The sequence below is a fragment of the Sardina pilchardus genome, chromosome 15 (genome assembly GCF_963854185.1).
Source record: "Sardina pilchardus chromosome 15, fSarPil1.1, whole genome shotgun sequence".
NCBI classification, from domain to species: Eukaryota; Metazoa; Chordata; class Actinopteri; order Clupeiformes; family Clupeidae; genus Sardina; species Sardina pilchardus.
The window spans coordinates 20,442,627-20,462,693 of NC_085008.1; the positions used below are offsets into that span (position 1 = coordinate 20,442,627).

Genomic DNA, 20,067 nt, shown 5'->3' on the forward strand with positions numbered 1-20,067 from the left:
GTGTGTGTGTGATGAGAGAGAGAGAGAGATTCTCAAGCATTTAGAGGAGTGACTGCACGTGTGAGACAGGTCAGCGTTGATGAATATTTCAATGAGTGTGTGAGTAAGTGAGTGTGGATAGAAGTGAATGTATACACATGTTTCCGTGGGCGTGTGTGTGTGTGTGTGCGTGTGTGTGTGTGTGTGTGTGTGTGTGCGTGTGTGTGCGCGCGTGTTACAGGGTGTGCGTGGACCTGTCAGAGGGCTATTAGGGGAAAGATTGAGACCCCGTTGGGTCCAGACCCAATGAAGCAACACAAGCTGCTGGACTTTACGACCAGGAGTGGCCCATCCATCGCTCACTGACACACCTCCCCCACTCGTCAGAAGACCTTTGAGAGAGGGAGTGCGTGAGTGTGTGCTTGTGTGCGTGTGTGTGTGTGTGTGTGTGTGTGTGTGTGTGTTTGTGGTCCCCAGAGGTTGCACACACCCAGAGGTAAATGGTTTCAGAATAGCACAAGATGATGTCTTCTTAAGGCCATCCGAGATCAACCAATCACGTCTCCTTTCTAAATAGCTAGTGGGATAGTGTTTGAATGGAAGCCTCAGTCATTTAACTTAATGCATCCCCCTAATGTCTACAGCTAATCAGCTATTACCGGAGCCTTGAAATCGAAAGCTTTTCCTCTCAGCCTATACACCTAAGAGCCAACCCAAAGCGCTCGGCCTTGGACCATAGCCTGTGTGATCACCCCTCTGCCTCCACATCCCTGAAATGCAATGCACAACCCCTCTAGATCTGATCTCCTCACATGGGTTCTTGGTGTTTTAAGCCTCCAACGTTGTCTTTAAGGCAGCGCTGCCTGGAAGGTGCTAGGGGTTAGGCATAGGTTAAGAATTTAAGATTAAAAGTTTTGTTTGATATGTAAACGGTTGGTTAAAATGTGCACAGGCCTGCTGTTATCGCCTCCCTTATCTCATTTAAAACCAGTATAAAGAGAAAAAGGCAAAATTTGGGTGTTAAAAATGGGAGTCGTGGGCAGGGTTAGGGTTAGGGTTAGGTTTAGGATTAGGTGCCTTTAAGTTGACGGTGACAGCGCTGCCGGGAAGATGGCGTTGGGGGCTTAAATCACTATCGAGCCCTCACATCAGGCCACAACATACAGTGTGAACAGCCAACGTCGACTTCCAACATCTGACATCTAAAACCTTAAGTCCATCTAGTACCTCATTCAAATCCATCATCATTCATCTCCAGGACACCACTGCTTAGGCCTCATCAACAGCCATTTGGTAACCAACCCATCAATGAACATCCTCCTCCTCCTCCTCCTCAAATTCTATCACCTGAATCTTTGATCTCCAATGTAATTCACCTCCAATTCAAACTACCTTTGACATCCAGCATCTCCTATACGACCTCTGACCTCTTGTCGCACCTCCTGCGTCCTGGCCCTGCGCCTGACCTCCATCACCTCCACCACAGCTCCTTCCATCATTGCTGATACAGCATGCCGTGGCACTTCTCTGAGGGCAAGCTGTGCCAGTGATGGGCCTACCAGCCCAAATCGCTACTTACAGCGCAGATACCCAATGACAAGGCTAATCTCAGGGTTTTTTTGGGCTGCGTGAGTCTACTCAGGGTCATGCGGGGTCTGGCCCATGTCTGTTTGAGTGTTGAGCGTCTCATCCGTAGATGCTGTCTCGCTCCCTACAGGGCATTGAGATGACGAGGGTGTGACGTGCGGAAGCTATCGCACCCCCCCCCCCCCCCCTCCGATCCGCTTAGGGGCTCACTCACCGGCGGGCGGCCCGACCGTCCCTGTGCCCGCCCTGTGCCACCCCGCCCGCACGCCAGCCAGCCAGCCAGCCATCATGGCACACCATCCTGTGCCACGTCTGACAGCTCTCTGCCAGCTCGCGGCTCTGCCATTCTGCGCCGTGGCGTCGCTGTCAGCTCATTCATCTTATCAGTGACAGGACGCCGAGGCCCCAGGGACCCCTGCGCTCACACTCTCCAGCTCCAGCCCCCAAATCCTCCAGGGGCTCATCCTCTACCCCCCCCACACCCACCCATGCATAACCCCCCACAGCAAGGTACAGCTGTAATGAGCACCTCCTCCACCTCCACCCCCGCACCACACACACACACACACACACACACACCCTCCACATACACACCCTTCTAAATGAGCGACACACCCCACCAGTGTCAATTAACTCTCACAGCGCAGGACCTACATGGACGTCCAACCGGGAAGCAGCGGTTCCACAGCCCTTCCTCGGAGATGAGCGGATATCTTGACGGTTTTGACAGAGAGAGAGAGAGAGAGAGAGACGGGGCTTAGAGCCACCAGGCAGATGAGCTTCACAGAGGAGGATTTGAGGACACATCGGGGTAGAACGCCACTTCAAGCAGAGCTCACTTGCTGTTCGGAAAAATTTGACACCTCTGTTGAGAGCCCTGCTCATTCACTTAATAATCAATCGGTTGTGATGGGCTAATGAATGCACAGACTGGCAATAGTTTACCCCATTCTGCAACAGTGGAAATCATGCAAAAACTGTTTACAATCCTCAGTGCCACGTGCTGTTGCGTTCCCCCCCAGTCCAGTCACGACTGGACTCTTTATTAGTCACACCTTATTTGTCCACTGGTGACAGGTTTACTTGGAGATACTAATTCCCCAAAGGTGCTCTGACCTGGAGGTGCAACACAAACGTCCAGGCAGAGGGGGCCAAAGTGCAGCTATGTACTTGCGGTCACCTTCAGGAAGGACTCAAAACACGCTCCCTTGAACAGGCCCTGCTGTGGAGTAGACTAGGCTGTGACTGCAGTGACCACTGAGGCTCATATACAGTACGCAAAATGGGCGTGTGCATGCTAAGGTCATTCCTGAAGTCAATAGCTCTGTCGAGTCACTCTAATATAAGTGTGTGTGATGTGATGCGTGCGTGCGTGCGGGGTGCCTGGGCACTTGTGTGTGATGAGTGCGGGACTTCAGATAGGTCAGTTGAAGGTTAAGTGGTATGGGCCCCGCGTTTCAACCTAAACCATCAGCGGATTCTTTACCCGCAATCTCCTACACACCAAATCCCTTCGGGGAAACCAGGGGCAGGTGCATGTGCATGTGTGTTTATCTGAGCTTTGTGGGTATGCGTGTGTGTGTGTGTGTGTGTGTGTGCCTGTCAATATGTGTTTGTGTCCCACAAGTATGTATAGGCTCGGTATGCGGACGCTTCGTAAAGTGCAATGACAGCCCATATAAAGTTGAGTGATGTGCCCCCTTGCGCGTAAGAGTTGCGTCTCTATGGCGACGCATGCGTGACGCTCTCATGTGGCCTCTTAAAAACACTTCATCTGCCAGCCGGGGCTCCTCGCCGTCTGTAGCGCCAGCCACACGAAACCCACCCGGGGCAAGCTTCTGGTTGCACAACATCATTCATCATTTCACCATGAAAATGGACCCCCACTCTCCCCACCCATCCCCACCCAACCCCACCCCTGCCCCCCTGCCACCCCCCCCCCCCCCCCACACACACACACAAAGTGTAGGCTCAGACGATCCCCTTCTCGGACCCGGCGAGCGCGGTGACTGACTGATTGATTGGGTGAGTGACGCGGCTGAGTGACCACAGGCCAGCCAGTCCAAGGCCTAGTCCAGGCCTCGGCACCCACTGTGTGAGGCTTCATTTCATCACTTCCAGAGTGGGAGAGGAGCGGGAGAGGAGAGGAGAGGAGTGGATAGGAGAGGAGAGTTGAGAGTTGAGAGTTTCTGGAATTCGGGTCCACAGTACTGCCGAAACGTTAACCACACCATCTGTTCAACACTCTGGCTGCCACCAGATCTAGGCTACCTCGTCACGTCAACACCAGGCGACTGACTGCATACTCTGTTGCAGGAGCCCATATGATCAGGCTAGCTTACAAGTGGGACAATCTGGGTCAAATATCAGAAAAGGCTGTTGTTGTACCATCTCAAGTTTTGTTCAGACCTTGTCTATATTACGAATAGATCCCAAAACCAGGGTCTGTAAAATAAATCCTGTTCAAATCCTTCATAATCCTACAAGTCTTCAGATATTTTTTTAACCCTTGATATTATACTGTATGAAAAAAACATTAGCCTATCCGATAATTAATGTTTAAGCATCAATATCAATTTAAATTTAATATTAAAATATTGTGTTCTGCCAGCCCAAACTCGACAAATAATGACCATGAATATATTAAAGATTTTTCATTCGTCAAAGGATTCAAAGGGTATGTGGGGTAGCTAGTGATGACAATCTGACAATCTGTGGAAGTAGCTCACTGTATGGTCATCATGTACAATGTGCCAATGTTGTACGATAAATAAATATTATACATAGGCATAGTAACATCGGTATACTACTTTTGGCCTACGGAAATGGCCAACAAATGCAATCACACAAGAGGTATAAATGTTCAACTTCAGAAAGTAAAAGTCCTACCTCATATTTCTTAGTTATGTGGATCAAAAAGTCATATTTGGCTTTGGTCATGTAATGTTGAGAACACATTTGTCTTCCATCCTACAAAGTTCCATTAGGATAGGAATCCTACTTCTTAAGATATGAATGCTGCCCCCCCCCCCCCCAACATGATTTCCAGGATGAGGCATTTTTACCTCCGCCATGGAGGTTATGTTTTCATTGGGGTCTGTTTGTCTGTCTGTCTGCTTGTTAGCAAGATAACTCCAAAAGTCATGGATGGATTTCGATATACATGTACAGTATACTCTTAATACTTGTGAAAGACAGAGTGGGTTAGGTCATTAGAAACAGCAATGGAGAAGATGTGCCACATCACGTTAGTGACAAGGGTCCCATCACCGTAGAAACCGGATAGGTGTCACCTCAGGTGGGTCGTTAAGAGCAGAATGCCATGAAAGGGGATCTGGGACGGGTTGCAACCCCACCCCCACCCCAAGAGGGGTGCGATCTGCACCCCTAAAATAGCAGCGTCCGCTCCTCTGCATTGAGGCCACTGCAGGCCTTGGCCTCTCTCTTTAACACACACACACACACACAGTCAGTCTCACACACACACACACACACACACACACACACACACACACACACACACACACATCCATCATCCCCTACGCCAACCGTTGACATTATCAGTACATTACGCTCTGACAGGGTTTCATGCTATAAGAAATAAATAGGCTATGGGAACAGATTCGCACGTGCACAGACACCAAGTCACCAAGTCATCAAGTCATCAGGTGGCTGAGGACTTTAACAAACTGCAGCATAGGGGTGTAAAGGTATACTTGTTTGTACCATACCACTTAGGTACAGGGCATTAGGTTAAATACAGATTGCTATGTTCAGAATGCAATCTTTAACAGTAATCAACAGTAGACTTCTTTCTTTGCATGTTGACCATGCTTTAAAGTTCCTACTCAAAGAAATTAAGTGGCATACCATTATGTCAGTTTATTCAATTAATGTCAAAAAAACATTTGACATCTTTTCAAAATACTATTTCTGTTGTGCATCAGCAATATTGTCAGTGAATTTTCAGGCTTTCGGAATGTATAGACTTATCATACCGAAAATCGCGACTCCAAAACCGAGGTACACACCGAACCGTGATTTGTCTGTACTGCTACACCCTTACTATAGCAAGACTTGCACAGCACAGCTCTCAACAAATACACACATGGGACCTTAAACTGTTGGGGTGAGGGTGAGGGTGGTGGTGGTATCTCTCTGTGTGTGTGTGTGTGTGTGTGTGTGTGTGTGTGTGTAGGGGGGGGGGGGGGGGATTTAAACACAGATAACAACCTGGAGATCAATATTTCCTCTCACCTCAGTCTCCCAAAGGACCCGGGAAACCAAACACTCCTGACAGCCGACAAACTGACCATTCCCACTGCGCACCCCACCAGGGAAATGCCTGCCATCTATCTTACTTTTAGTGTCTGTGTACACAGATGCTCACATGCAAGCATGACTGCGTATTTCTGTGTGCATATGTGTGTGTGTGTGTGTGTCTGTGTGCGTGTGTGTGTGCGTGTGTGTACGTGTGTGTGTGTGTGTGTGTGTGTGTGTGTGTGTGTGTGTGTGTGTGTGTGTGTGTGTGTGTGTGTGTGTGTGTGTGTGTGTGTGTGTACGTGTGTGTGTGTGTGTGTGTGTGTGTGTGTGTGTGTGTGTGTGTGTGTGTGTGTGTGTGTGTGTGTGTGTGTGATGTCTATATGCGTGCGTGCATGCATGTGTGTGTGTTTGTGAGTCTTGGACATGTGCACAACTTTGTTTTAGGTGGATTGCAACTGTGTTGCAACTCCGTAAGCAAGCTTAATGTAAAGAGACTAGCAAAGCACTAAGCACTGCTCCATTTCTGCAAATAATAGTGTATCCATTCACTCATCACCACTGGTGCAGAAAAAGTTGGTGAGACTACATTAAGGAGGATAGCAATAATAAACAACAATGCCAATTCAATCAACAACCTAATGAAAATAAACACATTCTATAATATACAAACCATAATGCATAGGAAACGCTTAAGCTAAGTGCAAGTTGCCAGGTCACCACCTCAGCTCCGAGTTTCCCTTTGCAGGATAAAGGGGGGCATGGCACACAGAACCAGGCCAGTGGATTTTCACTGGATTGATCGTCACTGCAAATGAAAACGACTCCTAACATGGCCAAAGACTGAGCGTGAGCAGGAGAGAAATGGACACTGAAATGGAGAGAGGAAAGAACTCCATGACACAGAATACATATATCTGCATACTGTATGTGTATGTGTATGTGTATGTGTGTGTGTGTGTGTGTGTGTGTGTGTGTGTGTGAAAGAGAGAGAGAGAGAGAGAGAGAGAGAGAGAGAGAGTTACGTGACGGTGTGTGTGTGTGTGTGCGGTGTGTGTGTGAGGTGTGTGTGTGGTGTTAGTGTACGTGTGTGTGTGAGTGTACATGTGATGCACAAGATGTGATGTGCGATACGATATAGAAGTGTTAAAAATAGCCCGATCAGGCGTGAGCGCCTGGAACACGGTGAAACGAGACGGTGCTGTAATCCCAGCGATCCGCCAGGACCCCGGGACCGCAGGGTGACCTGGCCTCCCACCGCGTCCTGCCATCGCTAACAGCTCACAGATCACAAGCAGCAGGGGAGAAAAAACACACAGACGGAGAGAGAGAGAGAGAGAGAGAGAGAGAGAGAGAGAGAGAGAGAGAGAGAGAGAGAAACGACTAAATTAAATGGGCCTCCACATCTTGCCAAAGCACATGCTTCCTTGTGCATGTGTGTGGGTGTGTGTGTTGTCTTTACAAAGAAATCCGGCAGTAATCACGAGAAGAAGCTGGCAGAAGAATGCTGAATGCATGACGTGAGAAATGGAGAGAGAGACAGAAAGAAAAAGAGAGTGAGACATAAAGAGAGAGGGAGAGAGAAAGAGAGAGAGTATGCATGTGTGTGTGTGTTACACATATGCTCAGGTTGTGTTTACGTGCATGTGTACCTGGGTGTCAGTTCAGGTTATGTGTGTGCATTGGATATATCTTAAATGTACAGTACATGTTCAGATAGTGTGCATATGCTTATTGGTGTGTGTGTGTGCTTTATGTGTGCATAATGCGTATGTGTGTACTGTACTGTATGTGTGTGTGTGTGTGTGTGTGTGTGTGTGTGTGTGTGTGTGTGTGTGTGTGTGTGTGTGTGTGTGTGTGTGTGTGTGTGTGTGTGTGTGTGTGTGTGTGTGTGTGTGTGTGTGTGTGTGTGTGTGTGTGTGTGTGTGTGTGTGTTGGATGCAGGGTTTTACCCCCTCCCTCAGGTTACGACTCCATTCCTTTGCCGGTCGTCGGAGCAAATCTCACTAATTAAATCCGTTAGGCATTAATTATTCAGGGCGCCTGATCGATACTGCCACAGAAGGATTAGCAGTTATCTTAAAGCACTTTAACGGGGTAGAGCACACGCTGACAAACACAAACAATCATCCATAATTACACAAACATAATTACACACACACACACACACACACACACACACACACACACACACACACACACAACACACACCACACACACAAGGGTGGAGAGGATGAGAGAGAGAGGGGTGATGGCGTGTCATGACTGCAGATGATTATTCAGAACAAGTGAGAAATCCATGACGCAATCCACAGCCCTTATAGAGAACTCGCCAATGGGAACTACATAACAACAACTGTAACACCTTTAACATTTGTTGGATTCTGAGCGGCTGTCAGTGTTTTTAATCAGTTGCGTCACAACCGCTCTCAAAGTGATGGCCGACGACAACATCTTTCTTCATGTTACAGTGTGTGGCGTTGACGTTTGCCCCCCGCACATGATCTAGAGTGATATTTAAAGCTATTGCTTGCGATTATCATTAATCATGGCTGCGGCCTGGGCATATGGGTCTTAAGTCCTGATCCAGTTCTGATCTCCTCCTCCTCTTCCTCTTCCTCTTCCTCCTCCTTCTCAAATCCTGACCCAAGTCGTGCTACTTTACTGTCCCAGGCCTGCAGCACATACACACACACACTCACACACACCACCACCCGACAGCAGGTGCTGCGCCTGGGGTTAATTTGAGGAGGCACCTGTGGGGACTGGCAGGGGCGTCTGGACAGTTTGTTTGTGAGTGTAAATGTGTGTGTGTGTGAAAGAGAGAGAGCTGGAGGGAGAGTTTGTGCGTGTGTGTGTGTGTGTGTGTGTGTGGAGCTGGAGGACTGGAATGCCTGGCAGGCCAGAAGAGCCCCTGCAGAAAAAACTTAACTGCTCTCTGGGGAGGGAGCAGAGAACCACGGGGGACTGAACACATTATGGAGAGAGAGAGGGAGAGAGAGGGAGAGAGAGAGAGAGAGAGAATGGGGAAAAGGAGGGGGGGGTGAGAGAGCAAGGACGAAAATGGGAAGGAGGCAATGATGGAGAGAGTGGTCAAGAGTGATGGAGAGAGGGAAAGAAAGATGGAGAGAGAGGGAGAAAGAGATGGAGTGAGAGGGAGAGAGAGACAGAGACAGAGAGAGAGAGAGAGAGAGAGAGAGAGAGAGAGAGAGACAGAGAGAGAGAGAGAGAGAGCAGAGATCAACAGGCTGGCCTGCCAGTGAGAAAGGAAAGGCATTGGATAACTCCCTGCTCCCAGAATAGCAGCGCAGGCAGCTTGAGAGGCTGGCCCATCAGACAGGAGGCAGCCATGGAAAGTTGGGAGGGAGAGGAGCGGAGGCTTGGGTTTCTGTCCCCATGCGGGCCAGGGGCCAGGTGGGACGACAGGGTGGGGTGTGCTGGGGTGGGGTGGGGTGGGTGTGGGTGGTGGATGGGCATGGGGGGTTACTCTGACCCCTGGGCGGCCCTGCAAACAGCCACCTCCCCACCCACTCCACTCCACCCCGCACCCCCCCCTCCCTCCTTTCCTATGACCAACAGCCTGTCAGTTAATTAGGCGAGTTTCATCACTCCCTCCATAGGGTGGGGGGGGGGAAGAGAAATAGAGAGGGAGAGACAGAGAGAGAGAGAGAGAGAGAGAGAAGGAGAGAGTGAGAGTGTGAGAGACAGAGAGAGAGAGTGTGAGAGAGAGAGAGTGTGTGTGAGAGAGAGAAGATGATATATATATAGCTGGGGCTCAAGTGGTGTTCAGTGGTGACGGCTGGAGTCCAAATGGAGAAGTTACACAAGCTCTCCTCTGAAGCTAAACGCCAACGGCGACCCTTGACCCCTAATGCCATGTAAGAGCCGGGCCCTGCCGGGGGTCAGAGGTGGGCAGTGAAAAGAGGTCGCAGAGATGAGCTCTCACCGAAAGCGGAGATTCTTCACAGTTGGTGGTTTGTGTCATCAAAGGTATCGCATGGTCGTTACAGCTGCGCAGGTCTAGGCTGTCAAGTATTGTATTGACAACACAAGCAATGCCTGTTGAATATATTTTTCAGACTTGACCTCTAATGTACTTTCAGCGAACATTAACTACACAACCATTCACACAAAAGAAACTTTTATTTCATTAGTGAGGTAAAGATTGTTGCCAATATATTGGAACATACAAGGGCTACAGGGGCCTACAGATTGTGAGCTATCTGGGTCAGCTCAGAACATAACAGGTTTAAGTAAACAAACCAGGCCTGCTATGAAAGATGATAATGTAAACCATACCATACTATTTACCCTGGGTCTCATTAACGAACTAACAGAAGACCCCACACCTTCCGGAGGCCATTTTAGGCTTTCGAAAACAGCCAAAAGGGCTTAAGTTAGAGCTAGGCCTTTTAAAGCCACTCTTTCTGAACCCCTCGAGATCAATCACACCTCCAGATGTGTGTGTGCGCAGCATATATGGGTTTGTAAAGTGACCGACTGAGCCAAGCATGTCCTGTGGCATGTGTTTTTAAAGAATGAGGTGGCATGGCCTGCTTAGAATGTCTGATTTATTTGGGTCTTGAGAATGACAAAGAGCCCTGTGGACACATGAACCTCCCTGCCTTCCCAAAAAAAAACACGGGGGGGGGGGGGGGGGGGGGGGCGGTTCTAGACTAGTCTCTAATATTTCAGGCTTAAGGGGTGTGGATTACATCTGTCAACACATATGTCTCAATGTCTCTTACCCACGCAATGCATTCACACATATATACGCACACACATATACACAAACATGACTCACGCATGCACACACGCTATTTCTAGTGCAAAAAAAAAACAAAAAAGGTCTTGACCGCGAGGGTCCACCTTAGAGAGGGAGAGTAAGAGCCCTGACCCTGATGATGTTATTTACGTACCACTTTCGGCAAACACATTCGGAGGAAGATCTGGCAAGTGCGTAAATCAGCGATCCCCACACCCTGGCCGTGACAGTTACCAGAACCAAATTCCTCCCCACGGACACTTGAATTCAAGATCAATGACAACTGCAAGTTCAAGTTTGGAATAACGAGTTTGTTGAGACAAAAACAAAACGTTTCGAGAATATATGGCTTTGTTTGCTCACTACAAAAAATGAACACAAAGGCATGCCATTCAAACATGCAGCATGTGATGATGAGACTGCTGGGGAGGGTGTCATCTACATCACTATATGCCCAGAACAGTTTTGATGAACCATACCAAAGAAGTGACCCTTTCTGACCTCTTTAGCGCATTTTTTTTCCCATTGTACTGGACAGTCCGATACACTTAAACGGAACCCTGCACATTGAGAAATTGGGGTCAGGATTCCATGTGGGGTTGCCTGAAATTCGAATGGTGTCACCTGAGATACTAGGTATCTTACAATTGACCAGTATATTACATTAAAATATACATACATTAAATAAAACATATTAAAACCCTCATGATATCTAAGTTAAGTAATCAGATCCTTCATTACAAAATACAAATAGGCTGTGTAAAAATAAACATAGACTTCTCAAGTATGAGAAGTTTGCTTGACGCAATCATACTTGATCAATGTTCCAATTCCAAACAAAGTAGTGTAACAACCAGACGAGCAAACGATAGCCAAATAAACAAAAAAACAAATGACATTTGGGAAAAATCAAAGTACCAATCTCGCCTGTGCGTTACAGCAGAGATATGAATGATCAGGGTCGCCAATGTCTCATGACATCAAAATGGTGTCATTTGCCAAAAAAGGCTGGGAACCCCTACAGACTGAAAGGATACCAGTACTCTTGCCTTATATGGGAGGTGGGTTAATAAAAAGTTTGAAAAGGTGCAGATGGTTTGCAAAAGAGGGAAAGGGAAGAAGGCAAAAGAGAAAGAGGGGGAAGCGGTAGAAAGAAATTGAGATATAGAGCGAAGGGCTCAGATGAAGAGGGGGAGAGGGATGGGCCCTGGTGTGAACAGAAGTGGCAGAAACTGAAGGAGGTGTGAAGCAGCGATTGATGCAAAAAAGCAAACTAAAATAAACAAACCAGAAAAGGAGATGGATCCCGCTTTGCAGACGCACGTGTGTGTGTGTGTGTGTGTGTGTGTGTGTGTGAGATAGAGAAAGAGAGAGAGACAGACAGAAAGAACTAGGGGGGAGAGTGAAAATGAGCAAGTGGAAGAGAGAGAGTGAGAGAGAGAGTGGGGGGGAGCGAGAGAGAGAGAGAGAGGGAGATGGTTGCCAAGTTGCTTGTCTGTTTGTGTTGCCAACCTGAAGCAGCTGGTGTTTGGGTGTCAGGTGTTCTAACAGGCAGTGGGGGTGTTGGGTGGGGACGGCTGGGGCTGTAGATTTCAGCATGATGCACGACCCTGACTTTAAGTGCACTGCTATTCCATTGATGAAAACTATGGTGAAAGATATCCGTTTCTGCGCTGAAAGATGTGCTCACGTCTTGCATGAAATAATTCCTTTTTTATAACCAGACAATGCTGCTAATTAGGAAACATGCTAAATAGCACCTTGTTAATACATGTCTGACCAAGCTACTTCACTTTATGAGGCTACAGAGGTTGAGGAAGATCTGGCATGCTTTTCTATACTTTTATAGTTAACGAACTAACAGATATGACTATCATATACAGTTTACTCCTGATTTAGCCAGAAGCTAATTCAAATTAGCCCTTGGGCTCAATCAAAAATTAATAGTGAAACATAACAGGGTACTAATGACTTTAATGTTAGTAATGTGGTCGGGTTAATGCTCAGGGTTGAGCATTAGAGTTAACATTACTGAGTGGGGATTATGGCTTTAAGCATTGGCTATGGTTAATATTGGGGCATGTTACTGGTGTGGAGTCTTAAGTGTTGGGTTAAGGGCACAGGTTTAGGGTTCAGTGTGAAGAGCTGGGTTGGGCTTGAGGTTATTATGGTTTACAATTAGACTTCAACTCATTAACCACAGAGAGAGAGGCTCAAGTGCCTTCATGCTGTCGCCGTGGCAATAAAAGCCTCAACGTTATGATGCCCCAGAGGGAAGGGGCAAATGAGAGACAAGTGTGTGTATTACTCTGTGTGTGTGTGTGTGTGTGTGTGTGTGTGTGTGTGTGTGTGTGTGTGTGTGTGTGTGTTGTGTGTTTGTATAGTGTGTGACAGAGACAGAGAGAGAGAGAGAGAGAGAGAGAGAGAGAGAGAGAGAGAGGCCTCCTGCAGCTGCTTGAGGGTGTAAGTGTAGACTCTGTGCGTGAGACAGGGTGCGGTGATTGGCAGTGCATGTGTTTAGCACCGGGCAGTCTTGGGAAGGAGGAGGTCTGCATATCAGAGACTGTTTACTCGTGTGTCTTACAAACAGGCACCCAAACTGGCACACACACACGCACACACACATACATTCATTGGGGCTTTATCAGCCAAATTGCCACTGTAGCCTGTAGCTGGGAAGAGAAAACACTCACTCAACCCACTGAAAAACAAACCAACTGAGAGACAAACCAACAAACCACATCTCTGAAAAACTGAAAAATCTCCATGCCTTGACATGTGCAGTGTAGGTGGACGCACTGAACGCTGAGGAAACCTATCCTTGCAGGCTGTGTGTGTGTGTGTGTGTGTGTGTGTGTGTGTGTGTGTGTGTGTGTGTGTGTGTGTGTGTGTGTGTGTGTGTGTGTGTGTGTGTGTGTGTGTGTGTGTGTGTGTGTGTGTGTGTATGTGTATGTGTATGTGTGTGTGTGTGTGTGTGTGTGTGTGTGTGTGTGTGTGTGTGTGTGTGTGAGCATGCTTTTACGCAAAGAGGTGTTAGCGTGATGGAACGCGTGAAAAGCAGGTGCATGTGGACTCACTAGTAGGAAGAGTGTGGGGTCTCAGAAGGGGTTTTTGCCTGCTGTCAGTAGAGGTGGGGAATTATGGGTAAATAAACTGGCATTCGTAAGTACTGTAACAGGATTCCCACTGATGTAGGAACTAAGTAACATGAGAATATGTGTGTGCTTGTGTTTGTGTGTGTGTCCGTGTGTGTGAGAGAGGTTGTGTGTGGATGTGTGAAGAGTGTTGTGTGTGTGTGTGTGTGTGTGTGTGTGTGTGTGTGTGTGTGTGTGTGTGTCGTACCAAATAAAGCCATGGCAGCTTGGTTGCTCTGTGTTTAAGCACATGTAGGGTGGTGTTGGTGGGCACTAGGCTTGACTGACCTCGCTAGTTCATCCGATGTACCGTCTCAAAATCCAGCTACAGAGAGGCCTTCACTTTCCTCACTCCAACTCTCAGCCAAAAACAGCCGATGTTTAACAATGCGGTGCAGGTGTGACACATCGCAAAAGTGTTGACATGACGTGTGATCAGCGGTAGTCAAATTAGTTTATGAGAATTTCACTCCTTCAAATTTATGAGAGAAGTGCAGGACGTTAAAGCTCTTGTTAAATTTAGCAAGGCAACCATCAGCACCTTTTTATTGAAAGCCAGACAATATGCTCTACCTAGCACATATCAACAATGTCTGGTGGTGATCCTTTCCTATATTTTATAACGTCTTGAAACGTTGAAAACAAAACATGCATCAGAACTGAATCACCAGTCAGCTCAAATGCGTAGCCTTAACTTGTGGAACTGACTAGAAATGAAAAGATCCATTTCAATATCAATTTTACTGACAGCAATCCACTGGGCCTCCATACACCAAATTGGTTTCAAAGCAGACATACAGTTTAAGAGAGAATTCGGGCAATTTCTCACATAGATCTCTGTTTCTCGAGGTCACCGAGTACTGTCAGCACGGAAAAGCCCCCCAAAAACAATCGGTTCTACATAGCTTGAGTTTATGCAGCCAACAGCTAGAGCTAGCAGGCAGCCACAGAGCTACACTGGGGGCATGCTCACTGGAACTCTCCTTTAAAGCAACACTAAAGAGTTTTTTGTACCTTAAAATAATGCTTCCAAAATAATTTCAGAGGTTCATCAATTCGTAAAAGGGTGAATGGCACATCTGCATTTGCTTCGCGGCCCTCTACAGGCTACAACCACACCATGTAACTTTACCAGATTAATTTGACTTGCTTTGATGTTGCATTCCATCATAGTTTCTTGTCTGTGGACATTGTTTGCTGGATAAACAAATAGCGTGCGTGCCACAGAGGAAAAGTGCTTTAGTGTTGCTCTCTATAAAGGGACCGGAGGGAGCAATAAACACAATAAGGACGACTTGAGAAGAAGGGGATAGGATGAGGCATGGAAGAGTCGAGAACACATGCACCCATCACCAGCGGAATTAGAAAAAGACGTTTCCTCCGACCAGTCATTATGGAGACAAGAGGGCAGTCAGGGTTTCAGTGAACAGCCTTATCCTTCGCCATTACCGTTCCATAAAGTATTTTACGGGCAACTGCTATCTCCCGACACACACAAGCTAGCGAGAGACGACGTGGGGGAGCTGAAGGTGATATCTGTGTGGGGTGACCACTCCGTCAGGGCTGCTCCTCTGCCTGCCTGACTCTACGCTTTGTTACGACAGCATTTACTAACACACCATTATACTGCACTCTTGCAATTTTATCACAGAGAGTGAGAGCGAGAGAGAGGGAGAGAGAATGTACAGTATGTGTGTGTGTGTGTGTGTGTGTGTGTGTGTGTGTGTGTGTGAGGAGAGAGAATGAAAAGCAAGAGAGAGGCTACAGGCAGAAAGCAGGACTTCTCTGGGCGGCACTGCACAATAACTCAATTCTGAATCTGTATTAAACCTAGTTCCATTTTTGGAAGGTGCGTGCGCACACACGCACATGCACAGATACACACAACCAGTAAAATCTAATCACGGCATCCCTTGCTGTTATGACTAATTATCAGTCACCAGTATCCATACCAGCATACCAGGATGACACTTCCAAACACATTCCTCAGTAACATAAAATGTGCCAAAGACAAAAGCGCCATGCAAGCACCAATGTGTGCACAGATTTGTAACAGGACGTGGAATGTATGGGTATACAGAGATCTATATTACTTCTTGAAAAAACAAAGCACAAAGACGTCCTGATTTAAAACTACATATCTTGCTGACAGGCGGGGCCCTGGTCAGCGCTTGGTGAGCTCATGCGGTCTGTAAAGATGGGGCAGAAGACGGGTTCTGGGTCCAGACGAAAGACAGCAGTGCTGAAACAGCACTGCAGATAATGCACATGGAGAGAAACATATAGGGCCAGTCCTCATATCACATTGCCGAGATTCCAGGATCAAATCCCATTTGTTTGCTCTGGTTTCCCTCTGGCTGAATGTCTGTGTGTGTGCATGTGAGTTCGAGAGTTCGAGTGTCCGTGTGTCCGTGTGTGTGTGTGTGTGTATGTGTGTGTAGGTGAACATGTGCCTGAGTGTGTTCATGTGTATGTATGGTGTGTGTGTGTGTGTGTGTGTGTGTGTGTGTGTGTGTGTGTGTAGGTGAACATGTGCGTGAGTGTGTTTATGTGTATGTATGGTGTGGTGTATGTGTGTGTGTGTGTGTGTGTGTGTGTGTGTGTGTGTGTGTGTGTGAGCACATGTGTGAGTGTTTGAGAGACACTCCTCCATTACTGTCATCTGACAACCTCATGCCCATGATCCTGCTCATACAATATAAAGAAAGCTTCTGCATCTTTTCATTTCTAGTCAGTTCCACAAGTTAAGGCTACGCATTTGAGCTGACTGGTGATTCAGTTCTGATGCATGTTTTGTTTTCAACGTTTCAAGACGTTATAAAATATAGGAAAGGATCACCACCAGACATTGTTGATATGTGCTAGGTAGAGCATATTGTCTGGCTTTCAATAAAAAGGTGCTGATGGTTGCCTTGCTAAATTTAACAAGAGCTTTAACGTCCTGCACTTCTCTCATAAATTTGAAGGAGTGAAATTCTCATAAACTAATTTGACTACCGCTGATCACACGTCATGTCAACACTTTTGCGATGTGTCACACCTGCACCGCATTGTTAAACATCGGCTGTTTTTGGCTGAGAGTTGGAGTGAGGAAAGTGAAGGCCTCTCTGTAGCTGGATTTTGAGACGGTACATCGGATGAACTAGCGAGGTCAGTCAAGCCTAGTGCCCACCAACACCACCCTACATGTGCTTAAACACAGAGCAACCAAGCTGCCATGGCTTTATTTGGTACGACACACACACACACACACACACACACACACACACACACACACACACACACACAACACTCTTCACACATCCACACACAACCTCTCTCACACACACGGACACACACACAAACACAAGCACACACATATTCTCATGTTACTTAGTTCCTACATCAGTGGGAATCCTGTTACAGTACTTACGAATGCCAGTTTATTTACCCATAATTCCCCACCTCTACTGACAGCAGGCAAAAACCCCTTCTGAGACCCCACACTCTTCCTACTAGTGAGTCCACATGCACCTGCTTTTCACGCGTTCCATCACGCTAACACCTCTTTGCGTAAAAGCATGCTCACACACACACACACACACACACACACACACACACACACACACACACACACACATACACATACACACACACACACACACACACACACACACACACACACACACACACACACACACACACACACACACACACACACACACACACACACACACACACACACACACACACACACACACACACACACTACAATGCTCACTGATGCCCTCTAGTGGCAGGTGTGGGTGTCGGAGAGAGCTGGTAGCACATCCTCAAGCGGATGCCAGGCCAGGAGACCTCTCAGGCTGAGGTAAAGGGCGAAGGGGGGCCGACTGGGGAGGTGAGTAAGACAGGAAGTGAAGAAGAGAGTACCTGAGAGGTAGGAGGCTGGAACGGAGCGACTGGGGCTGACCAGGCGCAACTTGTGCCTGCCAATGGACACCAGGGCCCGGTTTCCTCGTCTGCTGCTAGGTGGGGTCCGCACAGGTGCCTGCACTTGCCTTGGGAGAATGTGGAAGCAAGAGACGGTCATAATGGGTTGACTATACATGCTGAACATACTGCCGTGTGTGTGTGTGTGTGTGTGTGTGTGTGTGTGTGTGTGTGTGTGTGTGGTATGTGAGAAAGTACACAGGGCACCAATTATCAACTGCATGCTGCCACTCAGTGGAACAACACTGCCAGTACAATTGAAACACTCACTCAAATACACATACAAACACACATACAGTATAATGATATTCCAGACATTTTGAACAAAATTAAGCCCATGCATTGCAGACCAAAAATGTGAACAAAGGCAAAACAAAACACATCACTCTCCAAACATCCAAATCAGGCAGACATTTTCCAACAGCAACACTATCTGGAGGTGGTCACCTGTTGGGGGTCCTCCTGATGATCTTCATCCTGCTCCTGAGTTTAAAGCCCCAGGGGGAGGCTACGCTGCTCGGGGAGAGTGCCCCAGCTTTAAGCCCCTTCTCCTTCTGGGGTGTCCAGCGGTAAACAGAGCCCTTTGCCACGGGGCTGGTGCCCTCGGCCCTCCAGCTGTAACGGCTGAGTCGGGTCTGTGAGGCAGCGGCTGCACCCGCCCCGCCTTTGGTTCTGCCTTTCCGGAGTCTGGCCCCATCGGCGGCAGGCAGGCTCTGCAGGGCTTGAAGCACTCGGGGAGAGAGGGGCTTCCGGGCGAGTTTAGCTGCGGAGGTGGTTTGGGTGGAGTGTGACACCCAAGTGTATTTGGAAGTCCTGGGTCGCCCTGTGGAGGTGACTGACCGCTGGGGTGTCTGTGTGCTGGGGCTGGCCGCTCTCTTTGAGGAGACCTGCTGGGACAGAGGCGACGTCCTAGAAGAAGAGTGAGCGGTCTTGAGGGAGGTCTGAGTAAACGAAGTGGACTGCGGACGAGTTGGCGTTGTGGAGGAGGCAGGTGCTTTCAATCCTGTCTGTTGACTCTTCACCCAGTGGTACTGAGACTTTTTCAAGGGAGCTGTAGCTGCCCGCTGTTTAGCGGAGTCTCCTTTTGGTTGGCTGGGTGGGACAGTTTTGGGTTGACTTGGAGAAGCAGGGTTGGCGTGGAGACTACTCGCAGACGAAGACGATGGTCGAGCCTGAGGACCATCCGGCGCCACGGGAGGATTAGTTGAAGGGTGGAGCTGAGATTTGATCTGAACATGTGCAGTTGAGGTAGCAGTCTTCGACGCAGGAAGGGTATTTCTGACACTGGGGACGCTCACGGAGTCCCCCTTCTGTAGTGATGCGAGTGGCTGAGAGGCTGTGCTTGTCTGTGGGGCAGTGAGTGTGTGTGAGGTTGTATGAGTCTGTAGCTGTGCTGCAGGGCCTCTTGTCCTGTCAGCTGTGCTTCTGTTGTTAAGAGAGTAGGTCTTCCTCCACGACCCTGCTGGCCGTGTGGTATATGGTTGAGAGCCAGCAGTCAAGTTAGAGAGGTGTCCAGCTCTGTGGCCACTCTCAAGACTCCTAGGAGCAACATTTTGTTGGGCGCTGGTCTGGCCATTGCTGTGGTTACTGATGAGATCTTTGCAAAACAACAGAGAAAGCAATGGGAGGAAAAAATCAAATGGCTTCTCCAACAGCACTCAGTTTTAACACACAAGTATGGTCTTTGAGAATGCATCCGCTAACTAAAGTTAGGATAGGCAGTGTTGACAGGATAAAACAGAGTGAATTTTAGTCATGTTAAGATTGTCATGGCAGTTTCCGAGGGTAGGCATTTCAAAATAGCAATTACTATAACGGTAGTCTAGCGAGCTAATATTCACTTAGCTAACAGGATAGGCAATCATTAGCCTTTATGCTAAGCATGGTTTGAACTACGGCTCTTAGAAGATAACGTCAGAAGACTTGACAAGAACATATTAGAAGTCAGTGATTATTTGGTATTAGGTAACCAAGCGAGGTAGCAGAACAGTTGTGTAAGCTGCCTACCACCAAAGCGTGCTAGCATTAAATCACGTTTCAAGTGACAGCTGAGATAGCTAGCTCGACAAGCTAGCTGGGTTACTGATGTTTCTCTCCTTCAACACATGGTAAAATCTTAAAACACATACATAGAAAGAATCTCTCTCACAATCTTATAAATATACTTTCAAACTGGTTGACATTCCAGCTAACTTACTTTGTAATAGTTCGATCTGCCTCTTTAATGCTTCCCGTTCTTCCATATTGAAGCCAAAACAACTTCGGTCATCACCCACAGACCAATGGTATGCTGGTGACGTTTTGCTGCTGTAACCAATCAGAATTCCACTAGCCATGAAACTTTCATACCAAGGCACCTCAACAAAACTC

General features: G+C 47.7%; 1 protein-coding gene across 1 annotated transcript in view; it reads right to left on the reverse strand.

Annotated features, from left to right (window-relative positions):
• zc3h3 (zinc finger CCCH-type containing 3) overlaps window positions 1–20,066 on the reverse strand; it is a gene marked incomplete in the record, with an annotated part of 37,516 nt that extends 17,450 nt beyond the window's left edge. The window contains 3 exon segments of the mRNA XM_062555602.1: window positions 17,638–17,765; window positions 18,145–19,294; window positions 19,895–20,066. Of these exon segments, the coding sequence (XP_062411586.1) occupies window positions 17,638–17,765; window positions 18,145–19,294; window positions 19,895–20,033 (1,417 nt within the window).
• Between the last annotated feature and the right edge of the window lies 1 nt (window position 20,067).